This window comes from Typopeltis vanoorti, chromosome 24, assembly GCF_054136105.1.
Source record: "Typopeltis vanoorti isolate ZY-2024b chromosome 24, IOZ_Tvanoo_1.0, whole genome shotgun sequence".
Lineage (NCBI taxonomy): Eukaryota > Metazoa > Arthropoda > Arachnida > Uropygi > Thelyphonidae > Typopeltis > Typopeltis vanoorti.
Window position 1 is genome coordinate 49,006,638 of NC_143572.1, and position 21,532 is coordinate 49,028,169.

General features: G+C 35.9%; 2 protein-coding genes across 9 annotated transcripts in view; one reads left to right on the plus strand and one right to left on the minus strand.

Annotated features, from left to right (window-relative positions):
* The window catches only part of Fsn (F-box synaptic protein), a 148,526-nt gene extending 146,734 nt beyond the window's left edge, over positions 1 to 1,792 (minus strand). For 2 of the 3 annotated variants that reach the window (XM_090413830.1, XM_090413832.1), the window contains exon 1: positions 1,211 to 1,792. In XM_090413830.1, the coding sequence (XP_090269956.1) occupies positions 1,211 to 1,792 (582 nt within the window). The remainder of the gene's footprint in view (positions 1 to 1,210) is intronic. The other variant, XM_090413833.1, reaches the window with a different exon arrangement.
* A 249-nt stretch (positions 1,793 to 2,041) lies between these two features.
* Positions 2,042 to 21,532, plus strand: part of LOC150093183 (phospholipid-transporting ATPase IF-like) — a 799,705-nt gene continuing 780,214 nt past the window's right edge. For all 6 annotated transcript variants that reach the window (XM_090413774.1, XM_090413776.1, XM_090413778.1 and 3 more), the window contains exon 1: positions 2,042 to 2,312. In XM_090413774.1, the coding sequence (XP_090269900.1) occupies positions 2,298 to 2,312 (15 nt within the window). In that variant the 5' untranslated portion in view covers positions 2,042 to 2,297. The remainder of the gene's footprint in view (positions 2,313 to 21,532) is intronic.

Genomic DNA, 21,532 nt, shown 5'->3' on the forward strand with positions numbered 1-21,532 from the left:
TCTTAGCCATCACAGACACTCAGTTTCTGGCTTATGGCTCTTCTACAGGTATTTCATGGACAATGTTCTGCTAAATTAATCACTATTATTCCTCCACTTTTTCCAAAACCATAAGAACAAAAGAAGCTAACAATCAACATTCATTTACCATCTATAATATAAATATAATAATAAAATAAAAATCCTCACAGCCAATATTCCAAAGACCTGATATTAATTCAGCACTTACTCCACTGTTTTCATAACATAGTTACCTGATCTGCATTCATATGCAAGCAGATGAAGGCTATATAAAAAGAAACTATTTTTTCAACCAGATCAAACAGTGGAAAACTATATTTTATAAGGCCAAAAATTAGCATAGGCACTACTCACCATTAGTTCATACACTGTAAAGAGAAATTTATATGCAAACATACATTTAAACAAAAAGTAATTAATTTTTTTCATTTAAATGTTTAAAAAAATCATTAAAAGTGTTACTTTTTTAAAAAAATTCTTATGATCATTTAAGTATTTTTACTTAAGCAATCATTAAAAGAATATATTCTTATACATTTCTAAGCTGATAAGAATTTCTAACAAAATGCAAGAGTATTCAGTTTTATTGACTGATTTTGATTTGATCATACCACAGATGTTTTTACCCTAACAATTTAAGATTTTCACATAAATACACAATAGAAAATCTACTCAATAACAGAAATTGTGTATTTCTTGATAAATATGGAGGGGAGGGGATTGGAAAGGCATTCACATATCATTCAGTTCACAAACATTCGATGGCAACACACTCAACAAATGTTTGTTGAGTGTGTTGCAAAATATTAGTCTACCTTATCTATACTTTTCTCTGAGGTGGAGAGGAAAATGCAATGTTACTATAATTGATGGTAATTCCTTTATACAAAAAAAAAAAAACTATGAAAAATTGTTTTTAAATGAAAAATGTAGAACATCAAATTTCTTTCGCTCATTTTTTGAATACCTTTTTTCATAAAATGTTTTACGAGGGAATGAAGACCAAAATCAAGACCTCAACGGTACTTTTAAAATAAACCTTGTTTTGATTCATTTTTTTTTTTAACTATCCGAGGTGGAGGGGAAGAAGATAGAATTACACCACCTTGTGCTGTAACATTAATAACGAAGTTAAAATTATCATAAAAGAGAATTCAATATCTATTACGAAATCAAAATTTATGCGTACCTGATACTTAGGAGCATTATTTAACTGTGGATAATTCCCTTGGCTATCTCCATTGTGAAGTAAATGATTGTCCACTAAATTCCAACCCCAACTTTCAGAATTTGATCCTAATAATGCTACATACCCAGGGCATTGTACAGGAGCCTCTTTTGTAGCTAAACCTATGACGGCTACTGTCCCAAGAGGTCCTTCCCACCACACTTCCCAACAATGCCGCCCAGTCCTAAAACCGATTTTGCCTTTAGCAGCATCTGTACTTTGTGCAACAGGATTTCTGTGCAGTGTGAATCCATTAGGTTTGATATAAATATTTCTAGAACACTCATTAGGGTCCCAAGCGTGATAGAAAGCTCTAAGTTTGGCTTTGTATGTAGGTACACTAGATAGAAGGTCCGATTTCAACGCTTCTTCTGCCAACTTTCGCACACAATGCATTCTCCACACGTCATTATTTTCGTCATTAAGTAGTTTATACCAACTTTTGCACACCAATGAACAATTCCTAAGGTCATTCAGATCGAGATAAGAAAATATTATTTCTAACACATTGTGAGGTAGATTCCCCCACTTGGCCGCCGCCATCTTGAAACAAAAACTGACAAATCACGTGAAATCTCGCCCTTTAAAAGGAATTCGGCAGATGGCACTACTCGTATCCGGTAATATTGAAAACATTGCCGCTTCTAATTTGTATCATATGTTGATCTCACGAAGTGTGAATAAGTTGGTGACGTTCGTTTTATGTAATCACATTAAAAAGGAAGAACAATAAATGTTTACAATGGAATTATTTAAGAGTTGCGTGTTTTCTTGTTATAAGTGTGGTGTTTTCGAAAACACTTTCATTATATTAAACGGACATGTAAAATAGATACAATGATTATCGATATGTAACTCATTGTGCAATGTTTATTCTGAATAAAAGATAACAGTTTTCCGTAGTAGTAGTAGGTTGGTGAAATCTGAAAGGAAGATAAAAATGAACATTTCTGAGAATAGTGATTTCCATTTATGAATATTTGAAATTTCTATTAAAATTATGCTCACGGTTTACAGTTTGTGATTAAAAACTGTACCAGGTAAACAAATGAACACTTTTAAGGTCAGTATACAGTATATATATTGGATTAAAGTTTATAAGGGAGAACACCGGAATAAGTTGATAACATTTATTTACTTAGTAACAGTATATATATATATATATATATATAACTGGTCAGTTTTGAATTTTTAGATGATGGGGAGGATATTTTTGCTTATTCGATGAGATTCTACAGGCTTGAAAATGTTGAACAGGCTAAGTTCATTCAAAATTTTAAAACAGCTCGAAGATCCGTGGAGTCCAGACCTCGCTGGTGGGCCCACCCCAGAATTTACATTTGCGATAGTAACTAAAATCAAATTAGGCAGTAGGTCCTTGATAGCATAAATCCAAAATATTCAAATAATAAGAAATAAAAAAAAAAAAGTGTAGTGTTTAAAATTGTAAAGTAAGCCTTGTCAATGTAACATTTTCTTGATCGTAATATTTTTACTTTTTTTTTTTTTTGTAGTTTTCATCTGGCATTTTGTTGTTAATGCATTTAGTTATTTATTTGTAGCATTTTAGTTTAGAATTGATCTTTTTTTAATGACTGGATTATAAATATATGGTTATTTTATAGAAAAGTGGTATCTTTGAAACTGAACGATGATACCAATATACAAAACTTCGACACAACTTGTATAAGATTCAGTTCTACATGAGTTGCTATAGGAATTATACTATGTAAAAGGCTAAAATTGACACTGCAAAAACTTCCAGTATAGTCTTCTTTTATTGGTGTTTTGGACTAAGGACCAGCGTAACTGCTTTGAATTATTAACCATATAATTATTACATGACACCTCCAGAGAGTCCATAGATTCATCATGAGTGGGCACATTACTCCACTATAACACACAATTTCCCTTAAACCTCAAAGTATACAACACTACTACCATAAACATAATGCCATCTACTGCCCCCCCCCACCACCATTAGTATATATTCTGCCTGTGATTGTATGTTCTATAGGTGATTTGTGTGTATGTGGAATGAAAAACCAGAGCTTCTGGAAGAAAAAACCATGCTACCTCCATATGAGATTGGCTAAGTCACCATCAGTTGAAAGAGTCTATATAAAGATTCCTCTCATCATGACAAGAATTGAACTCTGGTCTTTTCCAATCGAAGCGGGTAGTGTACCATTGTTCTTCCAATTGCACTACTACAGAGATGCTTTATATATTCAGAGAATTGTGCCCTTTTTGTTCAGAACCTTCTGAATACTATCGTAGCTCATGTTAGAAAGATATAAATTATTTAAATGCTATCTCTTAATCTAGTTGATATCTCTTTAGTGTAAATTAAGTTATTATTATGGGACACCTCCAAGGACTCATTGCCAGACGATACCACTCTACTCCACTCCACCACACACTTCACTGTCTTCCCTACTACTTAATCCTCCAACTACACATAACTTACTCTCTCTTAATTCTCCAGCTACACACACAAAGCCCTCTACTGCCCACCACCAATATGTTTTTAATCTTTTTTTTTTATATTAGAATACTTACACGACGTAGGTATTCTAAGACAGGCATAAAATGGATGTGCCACCTTATCAAGCAAGAGATTCATAAGAAAAAGAAGATGATGTGGATTAGAATAAGGATGAAGCAAATTACTAAATATATAATGCACAAACCAGAAAAGTTATTAGATTTGTATGGAAAGAAAAGTTAAGAGAATGACAAGAAATTTGTAGTGCATACTAAAGACAACTCAAAAGAATTTTATCATTATGTTGCAAGCAAAAGAAAGAATGAAGGTGGTAAAATACCTGTACTGAATGCAGATTCTTGTATCAGAAGCAGATGTGATTGTTCAGATAATGAGTGCTCTCTTCACTAAGATCTGTCAACCTGGTGCCATGTCTAGACAATAGACACTAATCAAATATGCTTCAGCATCTTGATGTCAGTTCACCCACATGGAACAGGCTAAAAATAATTAATTAGTCTATGAAGTTGAAATGCATTGGAATAATACTGGAGTGGAGATATTGGAGAATATCATATAATTTGTTTTTATAGCATGTTCAAAAATTCTTGACTGTAAATTAGAAATTCGAAAAACAAAAATTTTCCCTAAGTGATGAAAAATCTTCTCCAGATTAATCTCCAACCTCAATAGTATTCATTTCCAGTCTACAAAACTCCACCTGCTTTTATTGACAGAAACCCAAATTTCAGCCTCTATCAATCTCAACTTTCCCAAGTGCACACTCTTTGACTCCTTTGGCTAGGGTGGTATTTGTGCATACATTCACTCTGACATACCATGCTGGAGGGCAATCAAATTAGAATCTCCTGATTATAATTTTCTTCTAAAAATCTCTGCCCCTCCCACTGTCAAATTTATATGCTATCTCTATTGTTTCCCGAATGCCACTAATTATCTTTTTTACTTCTTCTCCATAAATATTACTGTCCTTCAGTCCAGCTTTCCCAATGGAAAAATTATCTTCCTGAGAGACTTTAAAGTTCATACCAACTGGCTTTACTTTCTTAAACTACACAGACCAAGCAGGTTGAGATGCCAAGTCATTTTCCATCACAAATGATCTTACACAAATTGTTCACATATCTACTGGGGTATCAGATAATCCAAACCTTCTGGACCTCTTCCTCACTAGTGACCCCTCCCCCAATTATACTGTGAAGATTGAATATCCATTAGGTAATTCAGACTGCAACCTTGTGCTTATCGCTTCTCCTATTGAGCAATACCATATAGCCAATCCCAAACTAAGAGTTGTCCGGCATTATAAAAACACCAAGCAGGACGACCTCCATGATTTTTGTGTGTACAAATGCAGACATGCCCTGTCTCTTGTTAAAACAATTGGCCATAATTTTTGCCCAACACTGCTTCCAATGTTACTGCACCAAGATGGCTCTGTTGCATTGTCACCCACAGAAAAAAGCCGGTTTACCAAAATCATCTATGCAAGCATGTGAGGAGAAGTATGATGAATGCATAGATGATTTTGGTAATTGTCCCGCAACCATTCCAAATATACCCAACACTCAATGCTCCTTATTACCTTTCATCAGAAAAATTCAAATTAGATATCAAAAAGTTCTCTGGTCTGGTGACATTCCTCCAATTTCATGAAGAATTGCACTCCAGAGTTGCCGCCTGTTCAGTGTCACCATTATATGCTCTCTTATTCCACTGGTATCTACCCTACAACCTGGACACTAGCCTATGCACAACCCATTCCTAAGAAAGGTAATAAATCCTTACTGTCAAACTTCTGACCAATCTCTCTCTCTCACCTCAATCCTCTCCAAAATAATGGAGAGAACCATCAACACCCAACTCCTACACTACTTTCAAGATACTCAACTAATAAATGACTGCCAGTATGGATTCTGCCATTGCTGATCAACAGGTGATCTACTCATCTATGTCATCTGCTTCTGGATAAGTACTATGGAAAAGTTTGGCAAATCCTAAGTGGTTGCATTTGTTATTCCAAGGCTTGTGACTGAGTCTGTCACAAGAAATCTGTTACTCCCATCATTTGGCTTGTTCCATGACTTCTGCAAGTGGATTGCCAGTTTTCTCACTAGACACACATTGTGAACAGTTTTCTTCTGACTATGCAACTAATGCTCGGCTCCCACAAGTTTCTGTCCTCTCACTCTCCCTCTTCCTTTTATACATCATTGACCTGCTCCAGTTGAATACCAGTTCAATACACACTTTCAGTGATGATAGCACATTACCTTCCTCCTCATTTGACAAACCTTGCACTACAACCCACTGAGCAAGAACTCCTGTGATCCTAAATTCTGATCTCCGAACCTTTCTTCATTTGGGCTCGGATAATTTTGTCAATTTCGGTACCTGCAAAACAGTTCTGCCTCATTTCCCACAAAAGAAGAACCATATTCTCCCAGCCTTATCTTTGACAACACCCAGATCTGTAGGCAAGATGAGAATTCTCTTCTTGGTATCACCCTGACATCAAACATTTCTTGGCATAAATGCATTACAGCCATTGCCTCCTCAGTATCCAAAAAATTAGGATTCCTCTTTTTGCTCAAGATATTACTTTACCTCTGAACAGCTAACCCCCTTTGAGCACAACCTCTTTGAGTTTGAAGGACGAAGTGAACTCTATGGGAGTGATGGACCGCATTTGAGTGGTTATGGTGTGAGTCGCTTGGAGAGACTGCTGTTGGAAGATAGAGAAGTGAGCAGAGAGAATGAATCAGATCAAGTGGGAAGTGATGTGGAAGAGCAGGAGAGTAAGACAGGAGAGATTGAAGAGGTGGTTATGAATGGGGAAGTGAGTGGCATGAGTATAGAAAATGAGAGAATGGGTGTGCAAGAGGAACAGGGAGACTCAGGGTGGACAGGGATACACAGCGTGAGAAAGGTGGATGCTCCAAGAGGATATGTAGGCAGGAAAGGAATAGGATGACCTGGGATCAAGAGGAAACAGTTGGAATTGACGAGAGTTCTAAAATGAATAAGTAGAAAGGGAAATGGCCCCAGTCGAGATCACATCAAATGAGTGGTATCAGTGGAACTACAGCTAGTTCCACTGATATCGAAATGAGCTGTTGTGTTTATATACAAATGCTAGAAGTATAAGAAACAAGGCAGATGAAATGGTTGCACTAATTGCGTCTGTTCACCCGAAGATTGTTGGAATAAGTGAGACATGGTTGGAAGAGGACGACATCCTGACAGGAATAGAAATGGAAGAGGATGATGTGTTTCATGAGGATAGGATGATAGAGAAAGAGTTATGTCCATACAAAGTAGAGATGCAAGGGGGAAATAGTGCCAGTGGTTTTGAGGCAGTATGGTGTGAGATAGAGGTGAATGGAATCAAATACTTGGTTGGAAGTTATAGACCAGGTAATGTGGATGGTGGTGATAATGAAATGTATGATCAAATTAGAAAAGCTAATAAGAAAAGGGTAATCATTATAGGTGATTTTAATTATGGCAATATAGACTGGAATGATGAGATAGCAACTGAAATAAAGAAAATGAGTTTCTTAAATTTTTGAGGGATAACTACCTCAGACAGTATGTAACAGAGGGTATGCGAGGATTCAGGGTCTTGGATTTGGTCATCTCATCAGAGGATGTAATTATAAATCAGGTGTAAAATCATCCACCAATTGATGAGAGTGACCATGAGGTGATTATCTGGATGTTTGCCAGCAGTGTGAGGACCTCTGTGAGAAAAGGGTATATGTGGAACTACAAGGAGGAGGGGGGGGGGTGATTATGAAGAGCTCAGGAGACAGCTTGTGGGTGTCTCCTGAGCTTTTCATAATTCCTCAAAAACTATTTAGTGGATGCAATGTCTGAATGTATTCCAAGGGTGAGAAGGTTAAATAAGGTTGGGGTGAGATGAATGAATAAAGATATTAAGCATGCAATACAGAGAAAAAGGGCATTATGGAGGCAGCATAAGAGAAGTGGAAATAACCACTGCCATGAGATTTATAAAGACCAGGCAAATCGGGTGACTTGGTTGGTGAGGGTAGCTAAAGTGGGGTATGAATAGCAGTTAGCTAATGAAGCCGAAGAGAATCCTAAGGAGTTCTTTTGATATGTAGCCAGCAAAAGAAAGAATGATTATGGAAGGATGGCATTGATTGGAGAAAATGGTATAAAGACAGCTGCTGCAGAATGTGTGGTGGAGATACTTAATGAGCAGTTCATAAAGGTCTTTCAGTCTTCTGAATGTGACTTCATGGAGAGATTGAGAGCAGTTGATGATGGGGAGGAGAGACTGGCTGTAAGTGAGCAAGAGGTGTATGGGGAGTTGAGAAACTAGATGTTAATAAGGCTGTGGGACTTGATAATATATCACCACGTATTCTGAAGTAACGTTCCAGGGAGTTGACACCTGCCTTGACATATTTTTTTAACACGTTCATTGCCAAGCTGAAAATTGGAATTTCATGTAGTGGCCAAATTTTTTTTACTTGATAACGACGTCCACACGATAACGCGTGATTGGCCGGAGGTGATAACTCGCATCACGTGATATCGCGTGATTGGCAATGAACCTGTTAATAAGAGTCTTGCACTTGGTCAAGTTCCTAAGGAGTGGAAGGAGGGCAAGATTGTGCCACTTCATAAAGGAGGTGATCGAACTCAAGCATTAAACTATAGGCCTATCTCTGTGTCTGGTGTTCTGGTTAAGTTGTTGGAGAAGCTTGTGAGAACTAGGATCCAGAATTGGGTTGAAAACAATGGTATTATCTTTGATGGACAACATGGATTTGCTAAAGGGAGATCATGTTTTAGTAATCTACTTGCGTATTACAATAAAGTGACTACTTCCTTGGACAGAGGAAAAGGATACACAGTAATATACTTGGATTTCGCAAAGGCTTTTGATATATTACCACATGATAAGTTGACAGTCAAACTAGAGCAGATGGGGTTGGATATTAGATTAATGCATTGGATTCGAGACTGGCTATCTGATAGGTATCAACAAGTCGTGTATGGAGGAGCGATACCTAGGAAAAGGAAAGTCACTAGTGGAGTGCCTCGGAGGACTGTTTTAGGGCCATTAATGTTTAACTTGTATATTAATGATATTGGTGAAGATTTGAATGGAGATATTCAGTTGTTTGCAGATGATGGAAAGTTGGAACAAACCATGATGAGTAGAGAAGATGTTGTGGCCTTACAAGAAGATTTGAATAAATTGAGTGAATGAGGGATGTGAGTTCAATGTTGCAAAATGTAAGGTTTTAAAATTTGGAAAACAGAGATGGGATGCAGAATTTATACTTGATGAGGATATATTGTTGGAGGTGGAGGAAATAAGAGATCTGGGGGTGATAGTGGTTAAGGATCTGAAATTTAGGGGACACATAGCCAAAATTGTGAAAACAACACGAAGGCTTCTGGGAATGATGTGGAGGACACTGACTTGTAGAAGTAGGGAGATTCTTTTTCCGTTGTATAAAGCTTTGATTAGGCCACACGTGGACTATTGTGCCCAGATTTGGTCACCTGGTTTTCAGAAGGATAAGGAGATGTTGGAGAGGGTCCAAAGGCAACTGACTGAGGTAGTTTCTGACCTCTGGAATGTCGAGTATGAGGAACGATTGAGAAGATGTAATTTGCAGAGTCTGGTGGACAGGAGGAAGAGGGAGACATGATTACAAGTTGGTAAGGGGTTGTTATAGGATCAATGCTGGAGAAGTTCTACATAAAATAGTGGGAGAACCAGAGGTCATCCCTGGAATCTGTATGAAGAGGGAGTGAGAAGCAGGCTTTTTTCATGCAGAGTTATAAATGATTGGAATGGCTTGCCTGAGAGTGTGGTGTCTGCAAGGAGATTGAGTGTGTTTAAGACACGGTATGATGAGCTGTGTGTGTGGAATAAAAGGACCACCCAGATGAGTCTTTGACTCCATGAGATCTCGGGGTAATAATAATAACCCTGTACAAATCTCAAACGTGCCCATCCATCAAGTATTGTTCACACATTCGGGATGGTGTCCCTATGATTTCCCTTAAAATTCTCCATGCAATACAGAAGAGAGCAGTTAGTCCGATTATTGTCCTATTTCTGACCAACTTACTGATTCAGCTGCTTTTAAATAAGCATTTGCTGTAGATATAAATATTTCTATGGCAAATATTCATCAGAACTAACATCAATAATTCCCCCCCCCCTCCAACTAAGCCATTGAAATGCATGCAGCTGGCACCTAACATCCCATCACAGAAGAAATTTCTTCTCTGCTCTTTCATTTTACTGCTGCTGCACTCTGGAACAACCACTTGAGGTTTATTTCCCAAGGAATACAATACTTACTTACAATAAACAATAAATTACACAATAACTACAGTAATTAACTTTAATGAAATGAAAGTACAAAGTGAATTACTGTGGTTATCATGCAATTTATTGTTTATAGTCATGCCACAGGTACCTTTAAAGATGTTACTTATTTACTGTCCTCTTTTGTTGGTTTTGTCGATCTGGAAAAGGCATACAACAAGATGCCAAGAGAGAGGCTATTCAATACGCTGCAGTTATATGATGTCATTGGGGCATTATATCAAGCAATATTTAGTCTGTATTTGAGTTGTAAGTCAGCAGTTAGAATTGAAGGAAGTACAGGAAGATGGGTTAATGTTAAATCTGGTGTGAGACAAGGATGTACATTATCCCCTCTATTATTCATTATCTATATGGATCATATTATGAAAGAAAGTGGTATTAAACATGATATCAAAATTGGAGAGGTTAATATCAGCTCTTTGCTTTATGGGAGGACTTTAGCAAGAACATAGAAAATAAATATCAAGAAGCTGGCAAAATATTCTGGAGGTTGTTGAAGAAGCTTAGAAATGTAGGAAAGAGTGCTGTAAAAGGAGTTATAGATGATAAAGGTGATATGAAAACTGGAGAAAAAGATATCTTTGAAGTATGGAGTAATTACTTTGAAAGAATTGCAAAATGAAACAAGCAGTGATGACAGCACAGTGGTAAAAAACACTCAACAGGAATGCAGTCAGGAATACATATCCATACTTGAAGTAGAAAAAGCCATCAAAGGCTTGAAATGTGGAAAGGCAGCAGGAGTAGATGATATTCGACCAGAAATGCTGAAGTATGGTTGTATAAAAGTTACAGTGGCTGCTCTGCATAGTTCAGTTGGCCTGCAGAGAGGAGCAAATTCCCGATGATTGGAGTAGAGCTCTCATAGTATCCATATATAAAAAGGGAAATAAAACTGAATGTGAGAATTACAGATGTATTTCCCCTACTGAGTGTTCCTGGTAAGATTTATGCCACATACTTGAGAAAAATTGTGGAAGAAAAGCTTTGTGAAGGAGAAGCTGGATTCAGGCCAAATAGAGACTGTCAGGATCAGATCTTCACTTTATAACAAATAGTGAGAAATCATTGGAATATTACAAAGATCTGTATTTAAGTTTTGTCGATCTGAAAAAGGCATATGACAAGGTGCCAAGAGAGAAGCTATTCAATACACTACAGTTATATGGTGTCAATGGAGCATTATATCAAGCAATACTTAGTCTGTATTGGAGTTGTAAGTCAGCAGTTAGAATTGAAGGAAGTACAGGAAGATGGGTTAATGTTAAATCTGGTGTGAGACAAGGATGCACATTATCCCTTTTGTTATTCATTATCTATATGAATTACATTATGAAGGAAAGTATTATTAAGCATCATATCAAAATTGGAGATGTTAATGTCAGCTCTTTACTTTATGCGGATGATGTTATACTTCTAAATAAATCCACTACAAGTCTGCAAGATTCCCTGACTAAATTGAATAACTGTTGTAATAGATATGGTATGAAGGTCAGCAATAAAAAGACAAAGACAATGAAAATAGGCAGACTTGTTGAAAATGTGAGCTGCATTGTGAACGGAGAACCTGTAGAAGAAGTAAAACATTTCAGCTACTTAGGCATGATTTTTAGTGAAGATGGTAAATTAAATATGGAAATAGACAACAGAATCAACAAAGCTGGTATTGTAGGAAGTCAATTGAATAAATTCATATGGAATAAGAGAGAAATTAGTCAGAACACTAAATTAGCTGTATACAAGACAGTATTCAAGCCAATTTTAACTTATGGATCTGAGAGCTGGGTCAAAAGTAAAACACTTGAGCAAAGATTAGAGACCGCAGATATGACAGTCCTGAGAAAGATTAGAGGTGTGAACAGATGGCATCAATGGCAATATCATATTAAAAACAAGGATATTAGGAAAGAACTTGATATTGTCAGCATCCAGGAATGCTTTAGCAGAGCTAATCTCAAGTGGTATGTTCACTTAAACAGAATGGGTGAGGAAAGATTAGCAAAACAAATGTTCTCTGGCCAGGTTGGCCGACCCAGAGGAAGACCAAGATATAGGTGGATTGATATGGTACAATGTGACTTAGACGACAGAAATATAAGATCTGATAATCTTGGAGTCTTGACAAGTGACAGACTGATTTGGAGGAAAATTGTAGATAGGAAGTTAGTAATGATGTAAATTTTTTATGTAGTACTATCATATCCTGTACACCCCCTGGAGGGTACATGGCAGGAATTTGATGATGATGATGCTCTTGCAAACTTGTAGCGGATTTATTTAGAAGTATAACATCGTCCACATAAAGCAGAGAGCTGACATTAACATCTCCAATTCTGATATCATGTTTAATACCACTTTCCTTCATAATGTGATCCATATAGATAATGAATAACAGAGGGGGATAATGTACATCCTTGTCTCACACCAGATTTAACATTAAACCATCTTCCTGTACTTCCTTCAATTCTAACTGCTGACTTAAAACTCAAATAAAGACTAAGTATTGCTTGATATAATTCCCCATTGAAACCATATAACTGCAGCGTATTGAATAGCCTCTCTCTTGGCATCTTGTTGATGCCACGAGAGAGGCAGATCGACAAAACTAAATATAGATATTTGTTATATTCTCATGATTTCTCAACTAATTATCGTAAAGTGAAGATCTGATCCTGACAGCCTCTCTTTGGCCTGAATCCAACTTGTTCTTCACCAAGCTTTTCTTCCACAATTCTTCTTAACCGTTTCTCAAGTATACCGGCATAAATCTTGCCCGGAACACTCAGTAGGGAAATACCTCTGATTCTCGCATTCAGTTTTATTTCCCTTTTTATATATGGGTACTATTAGAGCTCTACTCCAATCATCAGTAATTCGTCCCTGTGTCCAGGCCTTCTGAACGATGCAGTGCAGCTACTGTAAGACTTTTATACCACCATACTTCAGCATTTCTGGTCGAATATCATCTACTCCTGCTGCCTTTCCACATTTCAAACCTTTGATTGCTTTTTCTACTTCAAGTGTGGATATGCATTCCTGACTGTATGCCTGTTGAGTGTATTTTACCACTGTGCTGTCATCACTGCTTGTTTCATTTAGCAATTTTTCAAAGTAATTACCGTTTTCATGTCACCTTTATCATCTCTAACTCCTTTTACAGCACTCTTTCCTCCATTTCTAAGCATTTTCCCTCCAGAATATCTTACCACCTTCTTGATATTTATTTTCAATGTTCTTACGAAAGTCCGATGACTTTTGTTTAGCTAGTTTTACACAGTGTTTAGCTTTCTTACATTTGTCTCTGTATTCTCTAAGACCACAAGCTGACTTATTTGCCAGGAACTTTTGATATGCTTTCTTGTTTTCCTTCACTGCCTCTTTAACTTCCTGTGTCCACCATGGAGTCCTGATTTTTCTATCCTTGCAGATAACCTCACCACATGCCTCTCTGGCTGAATCAATCAAGGTTTTCTTCAAGGTTTGCCACTGAATCTCCAAGGTTTCGTTTTTGTTCTCAAACTCTTTGATTTTTTTCTTCAATAATCTTCGTGTATTTTAGTCTACAGTTCACATCTGATGCTGCTCAACTTTTATTCGCTTTAAAACTTTCTTACATGTCATTCTTTTCAATATGAAATTCAATTTTATCCTGCTCAAGACTAGACTAAATAGTGATTGCTTCCAATTTCAAATCCTCTGTACACTCTGGTTTTCTGCACCAGGGAGAAAACATCACTATCAACAATAACATAGTCAATGAGACTACTTATTCCTTGCCTCTTCTCCTATGTGAATTTGTGCACATTTTTATGTTTTAACATGGCGTTAGTAATAACTAGTTCATGTCCTGAACAGAAATCTAACAGGTATTTGCCGTTATTATTAGATTTGCTCTTTTCTCCAAATTTTCTCAAAATATTTTTGTATGTCTGACAATCATTTCCTACTCTGCTATTTAGATCCCCAACAAGGACCAACTTTTCCTTTTTCATTGTGTCAGTAGCTTTCTCTAGAACCTCAAAACTTCTATTAACTCTTAAAGTGAATAATTGATCAATTGTGCATCGTGGTTTGAAGCCTGCTTGTTGTTCTCCTAATGCTAGTTCTATATATGGCTTAATTTGGTTTTGGAGTACTTTCGTAAAAACTTTACTTGTAATACTGCGGAGGCTAATGTCTCTGTAATTATTTCATTCTGCTTTAATCCCTTTTTTGTATATAGGAATTATAACTGATTTTGTCCAATTAGTAAGTATTCCTTCATTTTTGTAGATCTTTTCAAATAATGTTTTTAATGGTTCCAGAAGTTGTTCCTTTCCTGCTTTTCAGAATTCTGCATGTATCTGTTCAATATCAGGTGGTTTCCTAGATTTAAGTTTATCTATGGTGTGTGCTATTATTTCTTTGCTAAAGATATTTATTTCCTCTTCCATTTCAATGAATAGTAATATTTTGAGAGCTGTTTTTATTATATAAGACTCTGAAGTATTCTTCCCATGTGGCCATTCTTTTTTATTTTACTTTCAATTAGTTGTCCCTGTTTGTTTTTGATCATTATCATTCTTGTTGTCCATATCTTACTAATTTGATCTATTTGTTTATATAATTCATGGAGGTTATTTTCTTTTGATAGCTATTCTGCCATTTTGTATTTTTCTTCTAACCAGTTATTCTTGTCTCTTTTAACTAGATTTCTAATTTCTGTGGATAATCTATTATATTCATTTCTGTTATAGTTCTGTTTTAATTTCATGCCGTTCCTTTGGTCACTTAACCCCTCTTGCTTTCTCTTTCTGTGTAACCTATTGTATTTTCTACTGATTTTAATATTTCCTTTAATTTGCACAAATAATATTATTTGTTCTTTGATGTTTATATTCTGTTTTGGTAATTCCTTCAGGTTTTTATCTAGTTTAAATTTTCTTAGAATATTATTGTCTTGTAGTTTATTTACATTCAGTCTTCTTTTGACTCTAAAAGTGCTTTCAGATTTTAACTTTATTCTTATGTTTGTTAGTAGTAACTTATGGTCTGATCCACAGTCTGCAGCAAAGGATCTGTAATTTAGGATACTTGATTTCCATCTTTGGTTTACAATAATATAGTCCATATTCTTGGTTTGTCTGTCTGTCTGGTGATATCCATGTCCATTTTCTTTGAAGTTTTAGTTGTTTAAACAGAATGTTGGTTATTGTTAGTCTATTATTTGAACAGAAGTTTAGCAGTCTTTTGCCATGTTCATTGCTTTCTCCATACCCAAACTGTCCGATTATTCTTGGCCAAATATCTCAGTCTTTGCCTACTTTTGCATTTAAGTCCCCTATTACAATAAGGAGATCTTGACTTGATGTCTGCTGTACTTCTTTTTGCAGATCTGTATAGAACTCCTCAATGTCTTCTTCTGTTGATTAGGATTTATACAAAACCGACATTTGAAAAAAAAACGATTTTCAAATTCTAGTATTTCCAAAAAAACAGTTTTCAAATTTTCACAAAAATAAAATAAAATATAATTAAAACTGTAAAAAAATATTTATACTTATTTAAAAATTTTTCAGTTTGTTTAATATTTATGGAACTAGAAAAATATAACAAAATAAAATATACTCTGTACAAAACCAAAAAAATAAAATAAGCTTAAATAACTAAAATCGATACAAACACATGCAATTTTTCAGTTTATTTAATATTATAAATTTTATATTTTATTTAATATTGGGACGAACCATGATGAATAGAAAAGATGTTGTGGCCTTACAAGAAGACTTGAAAAAATGGGATGCAGAATTTATGCTTGGTGAGGATATATTTTCGGAGGTGGAGGAAATAAGAGATCTGGGGGTGATAGTGGATAAGGATCTGAAATTTAGGGGACACACACATAGCCAAAATTGTGAAGACAACACAAAGGCTTCTGGGAATGATGCGGAGGACACTGACTTGTAGAAGTAGGGAGATTCTTGTTCTATTGTATAAGGCTTTGATTAGGCCACACATGGACTATTGTGCCCTGATTTGGCCACCTGGTTTTTAGAAGGATGAAGAGATGTTGGAGAGGATTCAGAGATGACTGACGAAGATAGTTTCCAACCTCTGGAATGTCGAGTATGAGGAAAGATTGAGAAGATGCAACTTGCAGAGTCTGGTGGACAAGAGGAGGAGGGGAGAAGTGATAGAGACCTACAAGTTATTAAGGGATTGTTATAGGATGAATGCTGGAGAGGTTCTACAGAAATAATGGGAGATCGGGGGAGAACCAGAGGTCATCCCTGGAAACTGTATAAGGAGGGTGTGAGTAGGGGAGTGAGAAGCAGGTTTTTTTCATGTAGAGTTGTGAATGATTGGAATGCCTTGCCTGAGAGTGTGTTTAAAAGCACAGTATGATGAGCTGTGTGTTTGATAAAAGGACCTCCTAGATGAGTCTTTGACTCCGTGGGGTCTTGGGTAATAATAATAATAAATTTTAAAAAAACTAAAATCCATACAAATCCATACAATTTTTCAGTTTATTTAATATTTATGGAACTACAAAAATATAACAAATTTAAATATACTCCATACAAAACTAAATTAAAAAAAACAACTAAAATAACTAAAATCCGTGCAAAATATAGGTTATAAATTTTTATTTCATTTAATATTTTTCTTCAGAAAATATGATTTCAAAAAACATAAAATGTCTGCTGAACGATCACTTAATCTTGTTCTTATTCTAGATACAAAATTGCCTAAAATAGAAAAATACTCTTTCACTGGTAGTTCCTGAACTGAACTCGGTTTCAAGGTTTACAGGACATCAAATAATAAATCTAAATTCTCTTTTCTTTTATTGCTTGCCTCAAATATTGAAAATTCGTTCAGTGTCTTTGGATTTGATATTTTTTTTCTTCAGGTTCCTCAAGAAACCTATGAATTGATTTTTCGGTGCCTATGCCCTGATTAACAGTTTCTCCATCTCCAATATATTCATCATCGGAATCTGTTTCCATACAAGAATTTGGATATATTCTAGATAATATTTTTCCAGATAACTTAATAATATTGAATTTTGAAGCTAGTGGAAATGCACTAGATTTCTTTGTTGAAATGTTTTGTGGATTTTGCAAATATATCAAAAGGGTTACCAATCCAAGTCGTCTTCTTTCTTGAATTCTTATTTCTAAAGCATTTAATAATTTGGAACTAATTTCAGTCTTTAAATTTTTTTAATTCATTTAACAGAAATTCAAATATGCCTTCACTTGTTAATAAATTGGAATCTTGCCACCCTAAGGCCTCAGCTGCTGAAAAGTACTGTTCCTGACATTTAAGAAGCTCCATGATTTTAGGATATTGAGCTTCATTCCACATATGAGAAGCACCAGTATTATTCAAACTAAAACAACACATTCTTTTAATGTTATAAATCTTTCAATCATGGCCTCTAAACTATTCCATCTCATTTGGCAGTCAAGAATCAGACTTAATTCCTTTCCTTTTTCTTCTTTTACATAATTCTGATGGATGCTATCTCTTACGGGAGATTTTCTAAAAAATTTGCAAATTTTTCTAATTTGCGAAATTGATTGTTCATAATTATCAGAGAACATAGGGAATCCACAGTCCAGTCATTATCTAGATCAAAAGAATTTAAAAAATCCTCACATAGTCATCTACACACTCTATGTCATCTTCCAATTCCTCACTTGTAACAGATACATCAGTTTCAAGTCAAAATGTTAACGTTTTAATTAAATAATATATTAATTTTTCCATATTAATTCTAGTATCTAAAACCGTTTTTTTTTTTAATTAAAAAACTGGTTTTCAAATTTTACAAATTTATCCAAAAAACCAGTTTTTAAAACCCGACAAACCCTACTGATGATGTTGAGGTTGGTGAGTATACTTGAATAATAGTCAGTGTTTCAATTGATGTTTTAAATCTTGCTTTAATTATCCTAGGTGAGATAGCATAACAAGCTAGTATATCTGATAGGATGCTGTTATAGGCCAAGGAATGCAGAGAATACTGATTGTGAAATGTTTAGGCAAATTATTTGTGCATTTTAAAAAAAATGATCCTGAATGAGAGACTTTAGTTATAGGAATATAGAATGAAAGGAGGAGATAGTGTATGGGAACAAGGAGAGTGAGTTTGTTGAATTTTTGAGAGATAAATATCTTAAGCAGCATGTGACTGAAGCAACTAGAGGCTTTACTGTTTTGTATTTGGTGATAACTTCGCAAGATGTAGTTGTTAATGAGGTGTTGACACTGCTGCTGCTTGGTGAGAATGATCAATAAGTACTTGTTCAGGAAGTGATGAAGCAAGGATAAAAGGAAACAAGAAAACAAAAATGGATATACAGGCACTTTGAGCGTTCGTCACTTCCTATAAGGTTCAGTTAGGGCAACTCGTAGTATGGTGGCGGTGTATTCCCGCAAGCTCTCTGGTCAATTTTCGCACGAAACTTTTATAGTTTCTGTATTCGACTTTGAAGTGATGTTAGATTTAATATCCACCTAATTTATATAAAAGTGGATATATGTGGATGTATAAAGCAGGTGATTATAGGTAGGCTCTGTAGTCAGTTAGCATCAGTACATTGGGTAGAAGAACTGAGTGGGAAAGATAATGCATGGAAACTTTGAAGTGATGTTGGATTTAATATCCACTTAATTTATATAAAAGTGGATGTATAAAGCAGGTGATTATAGGTTGGCTTTGTAGTCAATTAGCATCAGTACATTGGGTAGAAGAACTGAGTGGGAAAGATATTGATAATGCATGGAAACTCAGAAGGCAAAAACAATGTATAACTGGATACCAAGGGTTAAGCGAGTAAATAGAATAGGAGTGAAATCAAGCAAGCTGTGCTTGAAAAGAAAATGCTTTGGAGGAGATACAAGACAGTTGTCAGTTATGGTGATCGGATCCATGAAGAGTATAAAGTGCAGGCTAGAAAGGTGACGAGCATGGTGAAGAAAGAAAAGTTGCAGTATGATTATGGCAGGTTTGACACTGGTGGATAGCCAGGCAGCAGAATAATAGTTCCAAAGGATATAGTGGAATTATTGAATAAGCACTTTATCACCATATATCATACTGGTGTAAATGATGCAGTGCAATACATAGAAGAGAGGCAGTATTATGAGAATTAGAAGTGAAAGAGTTAGAGTTGTATCAGGTGTTGTTTTGGAGATATTAATAAGATGACATCACCATGCAGTCTTATGGAATGTGCACCACAGTTGGCTATACTCTTGATCTGGATAGTTAATGAAAGTCTTGCAGTGGGTAGGGTTCATGAAGAGTGGAGAAGACAAAATATTACCACTTCACAAGCATGGTTCTAGGACAGAAGTTTTCAATTATAGACCAGTCTGTATAACTGTGGATGTGTGTGTGTGTGTGTGTCAAGGTGTTGTGGAGAGATTGGTTATGAATACAGTACAGCATTGGGTTGATAGACCTAACATTGTTTATGATGGTCAGCACGGACTTGTAAAGGGTAGGTCCTGTTTTAGCAATGTATTTGCATTTTATGATAGGGTAATGGGTGTGTCTGATAAGGGATCATATACAGTGATATTCTTGGATTTTGCAAAAGTGTTTGATAGACTACCACAACTTTTTGATAGATTGACAGCTTGATAAGTTGATATACAAGCTGCAGAGGATGGGAATGGATTGTATATTGGATCTCTGAATGATACCAGCAGGTTGTGTATAATGGAGCAGTGTCAAAATGAAGGGTAAACAGTGTTGTACCACCCCAGGGTTCTGTTCTTGGGCTCCTGCTTAACTTCTTTGTAAATGATATATCATGTGGACTGACTAGGGATCTTCATATGTTTGCTGATGATGCAAAGCTGTGAAGAATTATAAGTATCACTGCTGATGTTAATTCTCTTCAGGATGATTTAAATACACTTTTTTTCTTGGACAAAGGAGTGGGGTTGTAGTTTTTAACATTAATAAGTGCAAGGTTTACATTTTGGAGTGTAAAAATATAGGGCTATATACTATATCGATGGTGTACTGCAGGAAGTGAGATTAGAGATTTGGGAGTGATGGTTGACAGTAAATTGAAATTTAGAGGGCATATTGCCGTTGTTGCAAAAGCTGCACATCGTAGTGCTGCTATGATAAATTTTGTTTAATCCTTTATCCAAGTTTAAGCAAACAAAGTTTGCACCTGAAGTATCTTTAGGACTGAGGCAACTCATGGTAAAGGTGAACCAAGCTCTCATCACTACTTATCTTACTATCTCCCATAATGCAAAGCACATCTCCTTGCAGACATGCACAATGCTATGCATTAAGGGAGGCGCCACTACCCAGACCGTTTTCGACCTTTATTGAGGTCTCGTCAGTGGGAACCAGACCAAGAGGTGGAGACACTAAGGTGGAAGTAATAGAGAAGTGATTCTCTATTACTTCCACCATATTATTAAGTTACTCACCATAAAGGTGTCTCACCATATTATTAAATTACTTTGGATTTAGAGAAAGATGTTGGAAGTTTTTTTTCCTCCCCCCCCACTTGGTTAGACTATAATAATTTTTTTTTACTGACGAGACCTCAATAAAAGTCGAAACTGGTCTGGGTAGTGGCCCTTCCCTTAATGCATAGCATTATACATGTCCACAAGGAGATGTGCTTTGCATTATGGGAGATACTAAGACAAGTAGTGATGAGAACTGCTTGATTGTATAACCACCAGTTACCTCAGTCCTGAAGATACTTCAGGCACAAACTTTGTTTGCTTACACTTGGGTAAGCAAACAAAGGATTAAACAGATTTGTTATAGTCTATCCAAGTGTTAAAAAAAACTTCCAACATCTTTCTCTAAATACAGAGTAATTTAATAATGGGGTGAGACACCTTTTGCTAACTCGTGTAGGTAAATATGACTTCTCCATTACTTCCACCTTAGTATCACCACCTCTGGGTCTGGCTCCCACTGACATGACCTTAGTAAAGATCAAAACTGGTCTGGATAGTGGCTCTTCCCTTAATGCATAGCATTATACATGTCTGCAAGGAGATGTGCTTTGCATTATGGGAGGTACTAAGACAAGTAGTGATGAGAGCTTGGTCCACCTTTACCACGAGTTGCCTCAGTCCTGAAGATACTTCCAGTGCCAACTTTGTTTGCTTAGATTTGGATAAAGGATTAAACAAAATTTATTATAGTCTATCCAAGTGGTAAAAAAAACTTCCAACATTGTTCTCTAAATCCAGAGTAATTTAATAATGGAGTGAGACACCTTTTGGCAACCTGTATAGGTAAATATGACTTCTCCATTATTTCCATCTTAGTGTCACCACCTCTGGGTCTGGCTCCCACTGACGAGACCTCAACAAAGGTCGAAAACGGTTGGAAGCTTGGGTGATG